The 18,671-nt window shown below is 37.2% G+C and overlaps 2 protein-coding genes and 1 pseudogene across 6 annotated transcripts; all 3 read right to left on the bottom strand.

Moving 5' to 3' along the window:
• Positions 1 to 335: 335 nt before the first annotated feature.
• Positions 336 to 17,828, bottom strand: LOC144564820 (pentatricopeptide repeat-containing protein At5g52850, chloroplastic-like). Of its 2 annotated transcripts, none has more exons than XM_078314429.1 (2): positions 17,704 to 17,828; positions 336 to 2,869 (listed from the first exon to the last, which is right to left on the bottom strand). In XM_078314429.1, the coding sequence occupies exon 2, from the start codon at positions 2,846 to 2,848 to the stop codon at positions 488 to 490; it is 2,361 nt and encodes a 786-aa protein (XP_078170555.1). In that variant the 5' UTR covers positions 2,849 to 2,869; positions 17,704 to 17,828; the 3' UTR covers positions 336 to 487. The 2 variants fall into 2 exon arrangements, with proteins under 2 accessions (XP_078170555.1, XP_078170554.1); XM_078314428.1 differs by lacking the exon at positions 17,704 to 17,828 and adding an exon at positions 4,429 to 4,729 and having other exon boundaries at positions 336 to 3,063.
• LOC144564821 (pentatricopeptide repeat-containing protein At3g61360-like) lies at positions 8,723 to 12,456 on the bottom strand. 3 transcript variants are annotated; one of them, XM_078314432.1, is made up of 3 exons: positions 12,134 to 12,456; positions 9,636 to 10,691; positions 8,723 to 9,258 (listed from the first exon to the last, which is right to left on the bottom strand). In XM_078314432.1, the coding sequence occupies exons 2-3, from the start codon at positions 10,498 to 10,500 to the stop codon at positions 9,227 to 9,229; spliced, it is 897 nt and encodes a 298-aa protein (XP_078170558.1). In that variant the 5' UTR covers positions 10,501 to 10,691; positions 12,134 to 12,456; the 3' UTR covers positions 8,723 to 9,226. The 3 variants fall into 3 exon arrangements, with proteins under 3 accessions (XP_078170558.1, XP_078170556.1, XP_078170557.1); XM_078314430.1 differs by having other exon boundaries at positions 8,723 to 10,691; XM_078314431.1 differs by having other exon boundaries at positions 8,723 to 10,691; positions 12,138 to 12,456.
• On the bottom strand, positions 14,055 to 16,704 carry LOC144564650 (flavonoid 3'-monooxygenase CYP75B137-like; annotated as a pseudogene). The gene is made up of 3 exons (XR_013514687.1): positions 16,170 to 16,704; positions 15,094 to 15,577; positions 14,055 to 14,775 (listed from the first exon to the last, which is right to left on the bottom strand). The product of XR_013514687.1 is annotated as a flavonoid 3'-monooxygenase CYP75B137-like (transcript).
• Positions 17,829 to 18,671: the final 843 nt, after the last annotated feature.

Raw genomic sequence — 18,671 nt, 5'->3', positions numbered from 1 at the left:
CCTGAAACTAACTGAGGTTTGCCAAAAATCAGATAAGATGTACAAAATGCACATACAAAAAAATATATGTTTGAACTGCTGGTAACAAAAAGAAAAAAAAAAAATAGAGAAAGTGAGACCTTGGGATTGACACCAAAAACAAATGATTTTAGGAAGAGGAAAGGTTTAGATATGCTGGTACAAGAAAAAGGAGAAATCTGGTTCAGGAACAGAAATAATAGTATTAATTTCTGATGACTACTAATTCTGATTTCTGAAACCTCAATCCCTTTACTTCTGATTAAAAACAAAAATACAAAACACTCTTCCTCCATTGTAATAGCCACTGACAATTATGAAAAACATTATCACCTCTTATAAGAATACAATTTTAAATTAGAAATATGCAAAGGACAAGATACATGCAAACAATAAATGGTGTTTAAATTTGAAACAAAATGATTTACTGCAATTGCCTCCTTTTTATACAATGATGCTCCAAGTTACCCTAATTATCTCTGATCCCCTTTTCTCTCATCAAGACATGTATTTGCTCACTCAAATCACGTCTACCTGCATCATCATACAAACCCGCTAACAACCTATAAAAACTCGGATCCGAAGGATCCAACTCAATTCCCTTTCTTGCCACATATTCACCAAATACCAGATTCCCATGCATCCTGCACCAACCCAACAGAGTCCTACAAATGGACAGGTCCATTTCATATGGCATGGTCTCTACCATGCATGCTGCCTCCTCTAACCGACCGGCACGACCCAATAAGTTCAATAACAATTTATAGTGTTCGCTTAACGGGTCTATCCCATAAATATCTCTCATCAACTTGAAATACTCTATACCCGCATCCACTAAGGCAGCAATGTTACACGCTTGTAACACAACTAAAAAGGTGACTTGATCAGGTTTAACCTGCACTAACCTCATATCCTCAAAGGCCGACAATGCTTCCGGAATTAACCCGTTATGAATTAAACCCGATATCAGTCCATTAAATGTCACCACATTAGGCGCTTTTATACCCGCAAACACTTCCCTTGCTTCTTTTATTATCTTACTCTTGCTATACATGTCAAGTAGACTATTGGATACTGATATATCAGATTCCAACCCGTTTTTTACTGACAAGCAATGCAACTGTCTCCCCTGATCCACAGCTGCTGAACTGGCAGCGGCTGAGAGAAAGCACGCAAGGCAAAAACTGTCCAGTTTAATTCCTTCTTCAATCATAAGAGGTAGTGTATTTAATGCACTTTTAAAAAGACCTGCCCGGCTTAGACCACCGGCTAAACTAGTGTAAGTATATGCATCTCTCTGGAGAGGTATTGTATCAAACACAACCCGTGCATCATCTAGCCTATTAAATCTAGAATAAACATGTAACAAAGAATTTCCAATTGAGATATCCATTGCATCCATGCGGGTTTTAATAATGTACGCGTGAACCTTCTCTGCATGAACTATAATCTCCGGTGAATTGCATGTCTTTAGAATAGTGGACAGGGTATAAGAGTTGGGTTCAACTCCTGATGCACGCATCTCAGCCAATGTAGAAAATGCCCCTAGGGTTTCACTATGGTTAACAAATGCTGATATTAAAGTAGTCCAAGAAATTACATTTGGTTCACTAATTTGGTGAAATGCACGCAATGGGTCCTGCAAATCAGACGAATATTTATTGTATAAAACTACCAAAGAGTTGCCAATGGATAAATCATGCTCTAATCCAACTTTAACAATTCTCGAGTGAATCTGTGCTCCCAAATGTAATCCCATGTCGGATGAACAAGCACTGATAATTCCTGCATAAGTGAAGGAATTAGCACTTGTAGTGGAGCATTCCATTTCTCTAAACATGGCAATGGCTTCTTCATGCTTTCTAGCTTTTAATAAACCAGAAATCATACAGGTGAATAATGTAACATCATACTCTTTTGTTTGTCTAAAAACTCGCAGTGCACATGTCATATCACAGCATTTGGAATACATGTCGACTAGCATAGTTTTCAAGACATAATTAAGTTGTACTCCTTGACGGATAGATTGACAGTGAACCATCTTGCCTCTCTGGTACCAACAGTGAGAGACACATGACGAAAGAAACCTGGTAAAAGTGAATGCAGTAGGCTTTATGCATGACTTAGTCATGTCAGTATACACCCCTACTGCCTTTTCCCACTCTTTGGCCTCCAATAGAGACGATATCATGGCTGTGTAAGAGATTACATCTCTATGGGGCATTTCGGTGAACACCTTTTGTGCAGAACTGGGTTCCCTAAACCTCGAGTAGAATTCATACAGAGCGCTTGAAACAACCAAATTTAATGCAAAACCATGTTTCCAAACAAACCCATGTAATTGTGAGCCCAATTCAAACAGCGAGTCTGCTACAAAATTAGTACAACATCGCAAAACAGTGGAGCATGTGAATTCATTAGGAATTATGCAAGTGTCAGTCAGAAGCATCTTTTGAAAAACTTGCAATGCAACATTGTATTGCCCGTGTTGGGCATGGGAGGATATCATAGTAGTCCATGATGTAATATCCTTCTTAGACATTTCATCGAACAGTTTATGTGCATGACAAAGGTCCACAGTTTTGGAATAAAGGGACAAGAGAAGGTTGCTGATGTAAAGGTGAGAAGGGAAAAATCCCAACTTGAGAAAGGCAGCATGTGTATAAGTTCCTTGGAAGAGCGACCTAGAGTTGGAGTAAGAGGTGAGAGAGACGCACTTCTCTAAAAAAATGTCTGAGGGGTTCAATTCGCTCAAGGTACAAAAAAAGGAGGGGAAGAATGTAGCAGATGAAGAGAAGATTCGCACTCTGTGCATGAAACAATGGCGCATCTTTCAATTGCTCAAATCTCTCTGAAACAAAAGAGAGTACAATAGTATCATAGATGGGGGGCAGCCTCAAAACTGCTTCTAGAATATGGGCTGATACACCTGTTTATTTGACTTGTATGGACAGAAATCCAGAGAACTCAGTTGTCAAAGTCCGAGGAGAGAGGTCGGCTGCAAGGACCTTACTAAAGGTGTGTTCTAATTTATCAATGGATTACCTACAAAACAAAAAGGAAAGAATGGTGAATAGATTTCGCATGAAGTGCTAAAATTCTTGCAGGTCAGTATAACAGATACCACACAAAGTACTGTTAGGTTATGCCCTTTTGCATTAGGAGGGGTTATTAAAGAGCAGTAAAGTTCAAGTCGGACTCTGCCAGAAGGGCTTTTTGGTCATTTTTTCTTGCTAGGGATTTGGTGAATAAGCAAAGTGATATAAATAATCAAGAAACAAAAAATGATTAAAAGCTTGAAACAATAAATACACTAAATGTAGCAAAAGCATATATAGGAACTCCTATTTACTAATTTTTTTTTTTTTTTCTAATCAATCCTCTTATACAAGTTAACAAGCCTGTAGTCTGTATGATAGAAACTTCAATGTTAAGAATCAGATTAGAGTACCTAATTGGGACTATTTTTGTTTTCTTTTTGTTCACTTGACAAATTGGTGCAGAGTTAAGTCTCTAAGAAATAACTCCTATTACCATACTAAAAAAGTGAGGCCACTAGAATTGGTATAGCAGGACTTGTACCAGAATCGATGCCTCACATAAATTACAAATAAAAATTATAACACCAGCCTAACTTATGCCCCCAACAAACCAATACTCCTAAAAAAGAGAATTAAACAGTATCGACCGAATGTTTCAAATTGATTTTACAAATACTAACCAGCAAAATAGCAAAAAAGATATTGAGGTTGCACCATTGATTGGAACTCGAATAACTAGCCATGAAAAGTTGGTAATAATTCTGCTTAGTAGAAATACTTGATCCAAAAATGAATCGGTCCGACAGGATTTATTAAGATATTATTTCACGACTACGCTTGTAACATTTGAACTGTGCAGTAACAAGCACAAGTTCAAAGAATTTTGAGAACCCTAATATATAATCTCATAAAACTAGTAACTACTTGAACAACCAGATGACTTATTTTTAGTGTGCTCTGAAAAACCTTGTTTGTATTCAACATAACTAAATTGGTTGTTGGTTCATAACCTGAAACCCCATTTCCTTCCTATCCAGATTCACATGTAGTTAACTAGCCAAAATATACCAGTCAAATGTCACCCAAGTGCAACCAGCTGCCTTCTCCATGGCATTGGCTCTAACCCAACTTCTTACATAAATAATAGGCAAAACGCATAATTATAACCACATTTCAGGGGTTCTAATTGGAGTCAATTTATGCTTTCTCAATTTGATAGAAGTAGCAAAGGATATTTTCACTTAAATAAATCAGAAGTAGACTCCATATTGGAAGTCTCTTTGGAACATTTCATCAAGCAACTTGCATGCATAATCAAAAGGCTTAATTTATGGCCTTAAATACAAAGTCAGGCAGGTAGAGCACTTACCAGGGTTAGAGAGAGCCCAGTTTGTCTTCTTGCATTTCGGAGAAGAGGTCGAGTACATATTTAAAACGCTTGTGTTCCGAGTGACGATATCTCTGTGGGGCATTTCAACAAACAGTTGTGTTGCGAGAGAGGAGGAGGCTGAATAACGACTTAAGAAAAGAAGAGAGGAGAGGAAGGCGTGGGAGATAGGTAAAGTGACAGTAGCGGGGAAAGAGAGTAGTTAAAACGAGGAACAGGAAAGAGTAGAATAAATAGATTGAGGCCGAGAACGGTGAACTGACGCTAGCGTTAATAAAAGAGAATGAGATGGTCATCTGTTCTGATGAGATTAGTATGATTTGAATTTGAATTTGGATTTCGATAGCATAGCAGCATACACAATTTGTTCGGCCATTTTTATTAATATCCCTAAAACAAATGTAAATTTTAAAAATGTCTCTGTCTCCAATTTTTTTTAAAAAATGCCCTGACCGCCTGGGCCCAGGGCGGCCCAAAATTCCCCATGGGGCGGCCCATAGCACAAGTGAGGCGCCAGCCCTAGGGCGCCTCATTTTTTTTTTTTTTTTTTTTTATAGAGAAATCTTAGTATTTTGATTTAAATAATTTTGTGAAAAAAGTTTAGGGTTTATGTATATGTGTATGTCAAAAAATAAAATATTATGTGTATGGCTACCGGAAGCACTTCGGCCGAGGTGCTTCCGGGGTTATATTTTAGTGTGTATCAAACAACAAATCTAAACCGTTAGATGTTCAATCTATTATAAAATATGCTTGGAGACCAAATTTTACATTTTTTGGAATTTTTTTACTATTTATTAAGATGGTTTGAAAATCGTTAAAATTCTGCACCATTAAAAAACAGCGATTTCAAACCATCTTAATAAATAGTAACAAAATTCCAAAAAATGTAAAATTTGGTCTCCAAGCATATTTTATAATAGATTGAACATCTAACGGTTTTAATTATATTGCTACGCTTTTAATTATATTGTTACGCTTTAATTATATTGTTGAACTTTAATTGTATTATTAAACTGTGTTATAATAAAGAAATGTAAAGTGCAAACAACATAATACCAACATGAACATGAAATAATAAAACATAATGTCAACATAATGCGCGCCAATGTAATACAGCAGTCACATAGTCAAAATACTACAGTCAGAAATATATTACAATAAACAAAAAAGTTCACACAAGCAAAATAACAAGTTTATCTGCCCCTACCACAACGTCTCAATAAACATAACAAACGACTAGTTGTACTGGTATGAGCTGCAGGTGCGGCATTACTTGTAGAGGCTTGGCAACTAGATGATTGGCTCGGAGGAGGGGGGGGGGGGGTTGTGTTCTACCAGTTGCTTCAGCAACAACTCTAGCATTTTCTCTTTCGTTGTGCGCGTTTATGGCATCTGAAAATAAGAATACAATTCAGTTAGTAATATAATAAAATCATAAATGAATTTCGTACAATGCTACATACCTGCCGTGCGCCTGTCAGAAACAGAACGGCGAGCCCGATTTCCCGACGGTCGCCTACCACCCATCTCGTCCATGGTCATTACAATACTCTTGTGTCTCCTCCTCCCCTTTCTTATCCATCCTTCTGAAGGGAGTATTCTATCACCGACATATGCAGGCCACTCGTGCTAATCGGGATAAGAATGGAAAGATCCACCCCAAGTGGAAGCAAGGTAATCGGTACGGTACATGTCAGCAACATAGTGATCCTCGCAGTAGTTCCTCACTCGGCATACCGCCATCACGTGACTGCAGGGTATGTGACTTAGTTGGGGTCCCGGGCATGTACAGGTTACCGCCCTGGCATCTCCGAATTTAACCACGTACTTGCAAGCACTCTTGACAAACGCCATAGTCCCATCTGGTTTACGGCTAGTAGGAGCGTACTCATTTGAATTTTTCACTTCGAATTCTGTTCCATCATTACCCATCGGGATAACGGTCATAGTTGCACCTTTGTCCCTGTGTCGTCTTAGTTTCTCCTCCACCCTTGTTGAAAATGACTGGTTCATCCTTATTAATTCTGCGGCCTTAGCACGCCGTTCCTGAAACCAGGCATTTAACTTGTAGAATGTGTCCTCTACAATTGCAGCCACAGGCAACATCCGGCTCTGCTTGAATACTGCATTCAGCGACTCGGACCCGTTGGTTGTCATAATTCCCCAACGCCAACCTCCATCACGGGATTGATATATTTTCTCGTATGCTAGATCTTCGTTGACATCTCAGGGATTATTTTTGCCCACCTTCATTAGGTAGAGATTTGCCTTTGGCATGTACTACACAAAAAATAAGGAAATAGAATAATGTAAGTAAACAATTGTACTGAAAAAATCGTTCTCTTAAAATACAATAATATATGTAAACAATTGAAATACATGTACCTTTGCAAAACTGCTAGTCATCTCTACCACCCTTCTCGGCTTTTTCTTTCTGCAATTCCATCTAAATGTTCGTTGAACCCACTCGTCGCCCCCGGTTGCCTTGGAAAGGTTCTCCGCAACGTGTTGCATACACAACCTGTGCACACACTGGCCAGTACGTGTTGACCAACCGTAATCTTCACGATCAAAAACATATTTTATTCCTTTGTGCTGGTCTGATATCACGCAGAAAAACTTCCCTTCCCCAATCACCCGTCTTCTTAAAAACTGCATAAAGAATCCCCAGTTCTCGCCGTCCTCTTTATGAACAATTGCAAACGCCAAAGGCAACAGCTGGTTCTCAGCATCATATGCGCATGCTATCAGTAGCCTCCCCTCGTAACGGTACGCTACAGTAAATGTACAGTACGCTACAGTAATTACAACAGTCAAAATTAACTACAGTAATGACTAATTATCAACAGTAATGACTAATTATCAACAGTAGTGACTAATTATCAACATTAATGACTAATTATTATAATTAAAAAACATACCTATTCACTCAGTTTCTCGCCTCGAGCGAAATTCTCAAATCGGGAAGTGACAGAGGCAGAAAACGAAGAGTTAAATCAGATTAAATATGGGGCGCCCGGCTGTGTGGCGCCTCACTTGGCTTATGGGGCGCCCCAGGGTGTGGCGCCTCACTTGCCTTGTGGGCCGCCCCAGGGGATGGCGCCTCACATGGTTTTTGGGCCGCCCTGGGCCCAGGCGGTCAGGGCATTTTTAAAAAAAATGAGGGACAGGGTTATTTTTAAAATTTTCTATTTTTTTAGGGATATTAATAAAAATGGCCGCAATTTGTTTGACAATTTTGCACCAGCAAATTTCTAGGATGTTAATAATTTGAGAATTTAGTTGAATTTTCTGAGTTTGTCCGTTTTTGTTTTGTCTCTAATAACGATCAAAGGGGACATGAATTTCATAACCAAGGTCAAGCCCGATTATGTTTAAAAACAAGCTAGAGATGCAATCAAGATCAAAATCAAAACAAACTAAAGTAAATAAAGAAATTTAAAGAACATAAGATATGATAACGGATGCAATCAAGGTCACTAAGATGAGTCTTTGTATTACAACTTATTAAGGTTTGATAGTCTCTTTTGCTTTTGATCAATGGCCAACAATCACCCAAAAAATAAAAAATAAATGTCCGGCTAAACTCTCTTAATTAGTTTGTGGGACTGTTTGCTCTTCAAAAACAAAATGATTTTTTACAAAGATTTTGATTTTTCCAAACAAATTAAAACAGTGAAGGCAAATTCTTCAGTATTAAACAAATTAAAGCAGTCAAAATACTCATGACAGCTACTGTCATGTTTTTAAAAAAAAAAAAAAAAAAAAGTCAAAATACAAAATTGTAATGGTTGTGTGATGGACAAATTTTTACATGTTACAGTCATTGAAAAATATTAATAGTTACAGCCAAGCCATTTTAGCACAATAACAACTAACTTTTCGAGCAATTCTCAATGACCCGTTACTTTTGCAATTCCAATAAAATAATAATTTATTGATATATTGTTGACCTGATAATTTGTAAATAAATCACCTCCGGCAGTTATAAACATCCTATTTTATTGACAAGTAGAAATTCTCAGCAGAACAAATCAAATTGGACAAAATTTTAACAAAGTCTCATTTCTACTACATCGAGTTGCATTGATAATAGAACACAACACATCAAACTGACCCGTTTGCTTAATTGGCAAATACCAACGCCGAGAGCCTCTTTATTATGTGATCTTCTAGGGCTTCGCACACAAATGAACCCAATTTTATAGAATATAAAATACTAGTTGGGAGGAGGGGATACATTGACTAGTGAAATAAAATAATGACTCAAAGCTCAGTTCACAAAGAATAAAATATCAATCAAATCCGTTAATAAAGTAATATGCAGCAGAGCAGTACAAGCCCAGAAGGCAGAACCCCTTCAGTTAAATAAAGTAGTGAAATGCCCAAAGTACATAAAATGATTATCTAAATTCAAATAAGCTATCTTCAACCAAACTCAGCACTTCAATCGTTAGTCTCACTAATTGTCTGGTCCATGAAATCTCTCGCATCATCATCTCGTCCCATTTCCAAAAGCAGTTCTAATACTGGTGCAGAGGCAGCTTCATCGGGTTTCACCCCTTCTTGCTTCATTCTGTTCAGCACACACAGCCTCATCTATTTTTCTTTTCTTAGCATATGCTTTCAGCAAGAAAGTGTAAGTCGAGAGATCTGGCGCTAAATTAAACTATCAAGGATATTCATCACATCGCCAATATTGCCATCATTTACATAGCCGAGAAGCATAATTTGATATGATACACCATCTGGTTTTATTGCTCCCCTTACCATTAAGTCAAGTAACTTTTGAGCCTCCTCGGTTTGGCCCTGCTTGCACATAAAATCCATCATTGATCCATAAGTAACCCCATTCGGCAAAAACCTCAATCAATCATATATATCCTTTAAAACTCTAATTGAATCTTTCCAACATCCTAGCTTAATTAGAACATCCATTTATAATACTAGTGTATGTGATAAGATCAAGTGGCACCTTTATCAAGCATTTGATACAATAGTTTTTCTACACTGCCAGCTTCCCCCCTCTTGCAAAGTGAATCTATCTATAATAGTGGAAGTCACGGCATTAGGCAATATTCCCTTTGAAACCATGTCATTCAGCAACTCCTTTGCCTTTATTATTTTGTTCATCTTACAAAGCCCATCTATAATAATATTGTAGGTTCGAATATTAGGATGCTTACCTATGGAAATCATTTCATGTAGCAACTCCTCTGCGTTTTCAATTTCCCCCACCTTGCATTGTGCATCTATAATGGTATTATAAGTCACAACATTGGGATCATGTCCACTAGAAACCATGGACTGAAGCATTTCCACTGCCTTGTCCAATAGCCCTTTCTTGCACAACCCATCCACCAGAGTATTATAGGTCACAACATTAGGTTTAAGTCCTTGAGAAACCATGTTGGACAGCTGTTCCTCTGCCATCTCGGTATCTCCTTCCTTGCACAGACCATTAATCAATGAATTGTATGTAATTACATTTGGCACAATACCCTCTGAAAGCATTCGCTCAAACAATCCAAATGCATTACTAATTGCACCTTCTTTACAAAGGCCATCAATAACAGTGCTGTAGGAGATGACATTAGGTTTGCAGCCAAGCTTAGGCATTTTATTGAATGCCATGGCTACAGCCTCACTGATCCTATTCTCATAACAAAGGCCCTTAAGTAGTGGATTGAAGATCCTAGCATCAGCTCTCTGCCTGCTCTTAATAAACCGCCCTAAGAAAACCAAGCCAAGTTTTTGCCGATTCATCCGGATACAGTAGGCAATCAAGATACAATAGGTGCAGATATCGGGTGAGGGTGAGACCCGTCTAGTTTGGGTCCAGCGGTTAAAAAGAGAAAAGACAGTTGCATAATGGTTGCTCGAGTTCTTTATACGAGTTAATGCTGTAAAGAGATGATTAAAGGAATAGATGGACGGTGCCGGGCTCTTAGTGGCCAGCAAGTGATCAAAAAATTGAAGAGCATCTTTAATAGTAATAGTGCCTGACCGATAACGTTCTTTTACAAGTAATTCCAGCTGGCGGGTCCCCATGGCTATGGGATGAAATGGTTACAACTTCACCTGTTTCTTTTACAAGTAATTTATAAGATCGGGGGCAGCCTCAAAACTGCTTCTAGAATATAGGCGGATACACCTGTTTGTTTGACTTTGGTGGACAGAAATTCAGATAGGTCAGCTGTAAGGGCCTTGCTGAATTTTGCTATAATTTATCAATGGATTACCTACAAAATAAATACAAAATGAATGAATGGTTAGTACCATAGGTACCACATAAAGTATTGTTAGGTTATGCCTTTTTGCATTATGAGGGATAAGAATCTGCATCAAGTTGGATTTTTGGTCAACGAGCAAAGGAAAGAATCAAGAAGCAAAAGATGGCTAAAATCCCAAAACAATAAATCATACTACTCAAAAGGCTAAATAGGAACTCCAATTTACTAAATTTATGTTTTCTGACCAGTCCTCTTATCGAAATTAACAAGCCTGTAGACTGTATTAAACAAACTTCCACGTTAAAAATCAGATTTTTAATAGTTAATCGGGGCTGTTTTTGTTTGCTTTTTGTACAATTGACAAATTGTTTCTTAGTTGAGGTTCCGAGAAATAACTCCTACTACCATACTAAAAAGGCAATGCCTCTAGAGATGGTACAGCAGTACTTATAAAGTTATACCAGAGTCGATGCCTATCAAAAATTAGGATAAAACATAATAATATCAGCCTAATCTATGTCCCCAACAAACCAATTACTCCTAAGAAAGAGAATTAATCCGTCTTAATTGAATGTTTAAAGTTGACCTTCCAAGTACTGACCTGCACAAGGAGGTGCAAGACTTGATCAGCTCAATAGAAAAAATGAAACTGACGTTGCACCATTGATTGGAACTCAAATAACCAGCAATGTAAAGTCGGAATGATTCTTTTTATGAGAAATACTTGATCCAAAAGAAAATCGGTCTGACATGATTTGTTAAATGTAATTTCACCAGTATGCTTGCAACCTTTGAACTGTGCATTAACAAGCACAAATCATAAGAATTTTGAGAACTGTAATAATCTCACAAAACAAGTAATTATCTGAATAAACAGAATGACACTCTTCATATTCTCTCATCTCTTAGTTTTTTTATTCAACATAACTAAATTTGTTGTTGGTTCATAACCGAAACCCAATCTCCTTCCTATTCCAGTTTCACAGGTAATTAACTAGCTGCTAAATACCAATTAAATGCAACCTAAGTAGAAACAGTTGCCTTCTCCATTGGCTTTCTGCTTCTTAGTTTCCACAACTTGGTTCTAACCAAACTTCTTAAATAAATAATTAATAGACAATAATTCATAATTACCACAATTTTAGGGGTCGTAACTGTAATCAATTGATGCCCTTTTTTCAATTCAGCAGAAAAAAGCAAAGGATATTTTCCCTTAAATGAATCAAAATTAGATTCCTACTGAAAGTCTCTTTGGGACATTTCATCAAGCAACTTGCATACACCATTAGAGATTCCCAAATAGTACATTCATGTCCATAAATGCAGTACCAAATACAGATCATAATTCGAGGGAAGAAAAGCGTCACCGCGATCTACCAAAACGCTAAAATTTATAGCCTAAATGCAAAGCACCTAAAGAAGCTGATACAAGAGGGAAGAGCAGCACCTACCTACCAGGTATCATGTTGCATTTCAGAAAAGGAAGGGGTGGAAAACTTGTTTAGGCACCACGTGTAAAGCGTAGCCGCAAAATGGTTGTGCTCCAAGTGACAATTTCTCTCTTGGGCATTTCAACAAACATCTGACTTGCGATAAGACAGAGAGAAGAGAGGGAGAGATCTACTTGTTTCTCCAGAGACGGTTTGCACAGGAGAAAGAGGGTCACCAGCGTAAAGGAAGTTTGCGCGAGAGAGTCGAGATCGTGATTGAGAGGCGCTGAGTGCGATAGAGGAGAGCGTGATTGTGATTGAAAGGGTCGGAGGAGAATGGAAGAGATGGGATCCGCACACTTTGTAGGCTTGCAGCTCAGCATAGCTTATCTCGATGTATCTTTCTAATCACGACACATAATAGCAAGGACAAGACCCGTTGGTCAATTCAGGATGAGTTTATGATTTTCAATTTATAATTTTGAAACTTTTTATATATTTTTCTCCATGTTAAAATTATCCTCATTTTTATCATAAACTACTGTATATGCTATACGAAAATAGAAATTACTAATAAGCTTACAACATATTTTCTTAATTGGGGGTACCAATACTAGGAAATTACATTAATTTCTATGCAAAGGTCACAGTATTTAATTTGGTGGTGATTTCATGCATAATGTAACAATATTCATCTCAGCTGGTAAAATTTTACATTTCTCATTTTCTTATTATTTCAATGCTATAGACATCATACCAAAGTAATAAATAAATGTTCAGAACATGCCAGAGGAAGCTGACAACAATTAATCAGAGCTATTCCAAAAATAAACTTAAATATTTGGGATATATACCAAGGTATATTTTAGCTACTCTATATGTATATGTGCTAATATAACTTATTTCTAGCATAGTTCACTTTAATCGGTCATAATTAGTTGTATTAGATCGAAAACTCAGATTTTTTTTATTTTTTTTATACAGAAGTTTGTTTTGTACTAAAATAAAAGAAAAAAAAATTTGAAAAAAATATTATGTCAAATAATCATACCAGTATATTTTTAGGTAATTTAATCCTTTTTATCCCTTGTTATTAAAAAAAGTCTGAAAATGAAGAAAGATGAACTATGCCTCACTGCCTCAGACGATCCTGTCCCCTTGCTTGACTGTTGACCAATTAAATATTTTTTTCCCTTCAACCAACAATTTAAAACTAAATAAATATAAATAATAATACAGGCCCAATAAATGCGCTCTATTAATGAGCTGAAATTTGGTGGACTCAGACCGATTCTACCAAGTTTACATAAATACGGCCCATTAATAAATACCGATTATGGCAGCAATAAATACGAACCGGCCTATTAATACGGGGCCTTGCTCAGCAAATGCCTTCCTTGAAGCGTATCTTAGGATCTTTCCGAATTTACGCGTCTTTACCTTTTCCTTGTATCACTGTGTGGAGAGTTGGAATTTGGTTGTACGAAGTGTATGTACACAGATTATGGCATAAGGCAAGAAAAAAAGATACAACCTTAGAGACTTAGAGTTTCTAAAGTACATGTTTTTATTTTACATTATGAATTTTGTACTCGGTTTCTTAAAAAAGACTCTTAGAGCATCTACATCCCTAAAACTCACAAGGGTTTCTAAATAACTGTTAACGACTTTTTAGAAATTATGACCTCTAAAGTTTCTAACATCTACATTCCTGAAACTCATTTTAGAGTTTCTTTTAAGCCACGTCAGCAACAAATTAAAAAAGAGAAACAATTTGAGCCAATCATTTGGCCAACATAGAGTTTATAAACAGTTTCTTAATAAGAAACTTTCCTGCATAGTTTCTAAATAAGAAACTCTCTCACATCCCTGAAACTGGATTAGAAACTGCCACGTCAGATTAAAAACTCTAATAGTTTCAGGGATGTAGATGCTCTTATAGTTGCACAATATCATTCATTTGTACTTTGTACTTGTCTGCTTGAATTAGTAGTATACGCATAGTAGGAAACACCACATCCCCAAGATTAATAATTAGTAGTACAACTCATCATTTGATAGCCTGGGTGTGGGTATAGCAACCAAAGGGACAGTCATCTTTGTCACAATCCCAAATTTATCTGACAAATCGATCTTCTTGCCTTCTGGGAGCTTCCAATCAAATGAATGCACCATTGTGGCTAGCAAATGACTTACCATTCTGTCAGCCATGGCAATACCTGCACACCTTCTCCTTCCTGATCCAAACGGTAAGTAGTCAAATTCTTTGCCACTAAAATCCCTCTCTTAAATTCCTCTTGTAAAAATCTCTCTGGTTTGAACTCCAATGGATCTGTCCATTGCGATGGATCCCTTTGAATTGCCCGTACATTCACAAAAACTTTGGAACCTTCTGGTATGAGGTAGCCATCAATTGTACAAGGGGTGCTGGGACTGCGTGGAATGAGGAGCGGAAGTATCGGGTGGAGGCGAAGAGTTTCTTTAATGACACGAGAGAGGAATGGGAGTTGTTGTAAGTGGGATTCTTTCACCAAATTATCTTTTCCCACGACTTGCTTAAGTTCTTCTTGTAAATTTTGGAGTATGTTGGGCTTTTTTATAATTTCAGCCATGGCCCACTCAACCGTGGTTGATGTGGTATCTGTTCCTCCTATAACCATGTCCTGTTACAAAAGGTTATTTTTTCTGAGAATGTTGTTGTATGGAGATAACTGTTTTCGAGTTTGTGCAAACATAGAATCTTCCTAGAACTTTAAAAAAGTAATAAAATTCTTTAGGACTTCAAACTTATTTGCAATTCCATACTTATGATGTTGTATTGATTTATGGTATTATCATAAAAGGTGATAATATGGCAAACTCTTTGCTGACCATAAAAAAGAAATGGAAAAGCAATGTACTAATGAGCAACGTTGCTAATTCTATTTTGGACCTCCAAAAAGGAATGAAAAATGTTGTATGAGATTAGTAACGGTACATACCATGAGCAAGGCCTTAACATGAGACATAGTGAAGGGGGTTTTGCAATCTCTGCTTTCTCTCTCCATCTTTATCATGACCCCCAGATCCTTGGCTCTTTCCCCTTCCCCACTACACTTCTTCTCTATCATTCTCTCAAAAATTCCATCTAATCTCCCCCTAAACACTTCGGTCTTTCTCTGAATCCCTTGCAAATCAAATTGAGCCAAGGCAGGGAAGAAGTCTGACACATTGGGCTTGCCAAATAAGCCAACCATGTCACCTACTACCTTTTTGAAATCCTTGCCAATAAATTCTCTCTCCTTGTCCACTTCAAGTGTGCGGCCCCACATCGTGCTTGTCACTATATTCATCGCAGTTAGAAACATTTCTTCACCGATGTCGACCGAGCTGCCGCACGTACCTTTCACGGATGCGGCGTATGGCGGACCAAACCTCCTGCTGCCGGAGGTCTGAGACTCTATCAAGACTGGAGGGAGACAACACCTGACATGCCCGTTAATTATGCTGGTTGTTAGTCTTTGCTAAGTAGATGCTGTATGTTGGTTTGGTAGCTGAGGATTGACATTTGACACATTGGTTTTAACTTTTAACTAACACTATCATACCACTCAGATTGTATCTAGCTTAGGATTAATTTTGTTTTATTTCTGGTGAAATGGATGAACTGAAACATAGCTTAACTGGGAATGGAACATGAAGTTCTCGTTGAAATGATTCAAGAGCTCATTACATCTAAGCCAACTAAGCTTGGTGAATATGCTTGTGAACTGCACAACACAAGGTGCTGCAGTTTCAAATTACATATGTTGTGGTTCTGTTTCTTTTAACAAGTCTAATCCAAAGTTTAGTGTTGTCCAAGAAAATGGTAAGAAAATTGGTGTTGTGGTTCTATTTCTTTTTGACAAGTCCAATAAAAAAATTAGTATTGTCCAAGAAAGTGGTCAGGATGGATTGAGAATCATAATGACCAGTTTTGTACTACTCATGAGGGTTCTTGGTTTTATTTATTGTGTACTTTTGTTTTTTTTATTAGTTTCGTCTCCATTTGTTGACTAACTTTTAATTCTAATGATACCTCATGCACACAGACACGACGGAGCATGCGCCAGGTAGGTCCATTAGGAGACCAGGCTATATATATCATTGCCACCATAGGTAGCAACGAAGGCGGATGCAGAGACGTCTCGATTTGCGAATGTGTCGTCATGTTCCCGCAAGATGGTACGAGCCAGGGATGAGGAGGAAATAACAACCGTCAGCTTAGAGCCAAGTCGTAGGGAGAATATGGGGCCATACTTTTTGGACAGATCAGCAAAGTATGTGTGTAGTGACGGATCAAGAAATGGAAGACTTCCAACGAGAGGGAGCCCTGCAGGGCCTGGTGGCAGTGGAGGTATATATTCTTCTCATACGAAGTAGGAGAAGTGTTGTGTAGAGGAAAAACATTGCAAGGAGGAATGTGTAGAGAAAAGTAGCGAGTTCCATCATTGGAAGAGGGAGGTGAGTGTGTGAAATCTGTAGGAGATAGATATGATCTGCTGTTGGCAATGCTTCTTTTATCACAGCTTCATGTGGTGGTGCTTAATTGCTATTTGTTAAAGTATAGCATTAAGTTATTTTCTGCTACGTGCTGTCATATATTAATGGGGATAGTTCGTATATTCTTGATATGTTTCTTTCAAAATCTGTTTGGATTTCCTATGATTCTATTTGCTAGGTGGTGGGTGATTTGAGGTTTTTGTAATCTAGACGATAGGGATTTTTATCGTCATTTAATTTTGTATGTACGTACTTCGTACGGATGATGTTTTCAGAATAGCTGTTCACATCAAAATAAGTTGATTTCCCTTTTTTTCGATTAAATAGCTGATTTCCCAAGTTTTTATTTTTATTTTTATGAGTGGACAATGCAAATTAACTGGTGATTTGGATTCATATCCACTAGCTACAGGCCCGAACAATCATTAATTGGATGTTATCATAGTAAGAAAAAAAAAATCTGAATCTTTCCGATGGCTCCATGTACGTACGATAATGGAGTACGGGCATTGAGATAGTTATATTTCTTAAACTATATATAAAATATATATATATATATATATATATAAAGTACGGGTATTGAATTTTAAAATGTTCTCACAAAATATTTATTTTCTGTGGAATTATGTTAGTTTGACTAATTTTTCAATAATTTTCTCAATTGTGTAAATTCACGTCTAATGTTGATTTTTTTTTTTATGCATGATGATCACATGCAAATATGCAGCCACATCGCATCCAATGAAACGAATTGAAACAGGGGCCAAGAAAATTACAAGTTGTGTTTGCTTTTTTGTCCAATTTACAAGTTGGTGCTATATATATTGAGGATCTTAGAAATAATTCCTATACCATACTAAAAAAGTGAGGCATACGCACAGGTTTGGAATGACTGGACAAATACCAGAGTCAATGCCTCTCATAAATTACGAATGCTTACCAGAGTCGATGCCTCTCATAAATTACGAATAAGCATTCTAATATTACAGCCTATTCATGTCCCAATAAACTAATTACTCCTACCGGAGATAACTAAACCAAAGAAATCTGCAATAAACTAATAACCTTACAAATTGAAACTGTGGCAGTGGAGAGTGCGCAAGCACAGTGGTAACCAGCAGTTGCCAGTACCAAACTTGATCAGCTCAATAGCAGAAGAATCTGATATTGGAGTCCTTGACTGCATTTGGTACTGTAACCTGCTCATAAAGAAAATATGCCTAAGAGAATACTTGATCGAATGATGAATAGCCTTTTCATGATTCATTATAATATTATGTCACCATTATGCTTGTAACATTCAAACTAAGTTTAGATACTGTGTGGTTTTTGGTTAAAACATTGATACGATGTGAATAAATATAATGTTGTGATATAGCATAGTTAAGGGTTTGAGTTTTATTAACAGGTAGGGTCAATGATGCAAAATGTGTGGGGCTGAGACTAGAACTGTCTTGACTCCTGTACCTGGTATGGTAGTAGCCATCAGCAGACAGTTCTGATACTCTTTAGTGTGTTCTCATTCTCTTATTTGCTGATTCAATGTTACTAAACTAGTTGTTGGTTCAAAACCGATACTGTTATTTCCTTCCTAAATAATTCAGCTTCACACATGGTCTTTTGCTTTAATTTGCCACAATTTAGATACACGACAAAATTGCATAATAATCGATTTTTGAGGTTAATAACTGCAATTAATTGGTTTTGAAGTGTTATTTCACCATTTAGAAATTAGAAAATGGAAGTTAAATGATAAGCTCAAATAATGGAACCCATACTGTATTCTCTTTGGAACATTTTATCAAGCAACTTAAGTGCACGGTTAGAGGACTCCTTAGTTGTACAAATGCAGTACCAAATACAGGACCCAGAATTTAAGGAAAGAAAAGAAAAAGGATCTAATCTATCAAAGTGATAAATTTTTGGCCTAGATGCAAAGCACCTAAAGGAACTGGCACAAGAGGGGTTACCATGATTAAAGAGAGTAGAATCTTCATTCTTGCATTTCAGAGAAGAGGTTGACCGCTACGTAGCCGTC

The sequence above is a fragment of the Carex rostrata genome, chromosome 13 (assembly GCF_964058835.1).
Source record: "Carex rostrata chromosome 13, lpCarRost1.2, whole genome shotgun sequence".
Classification (NCBI taxonomy): Eukaryota; Viridiplantae; Streptophyta; class Magnoliopsida; order Poales; family Cyperaceae; genus Carex; species Carex rostrata.
Note: the sequence above shows the minus strand (reverse complement) of the source record. Positions and strands in the feature narration are given on the sequence as shown.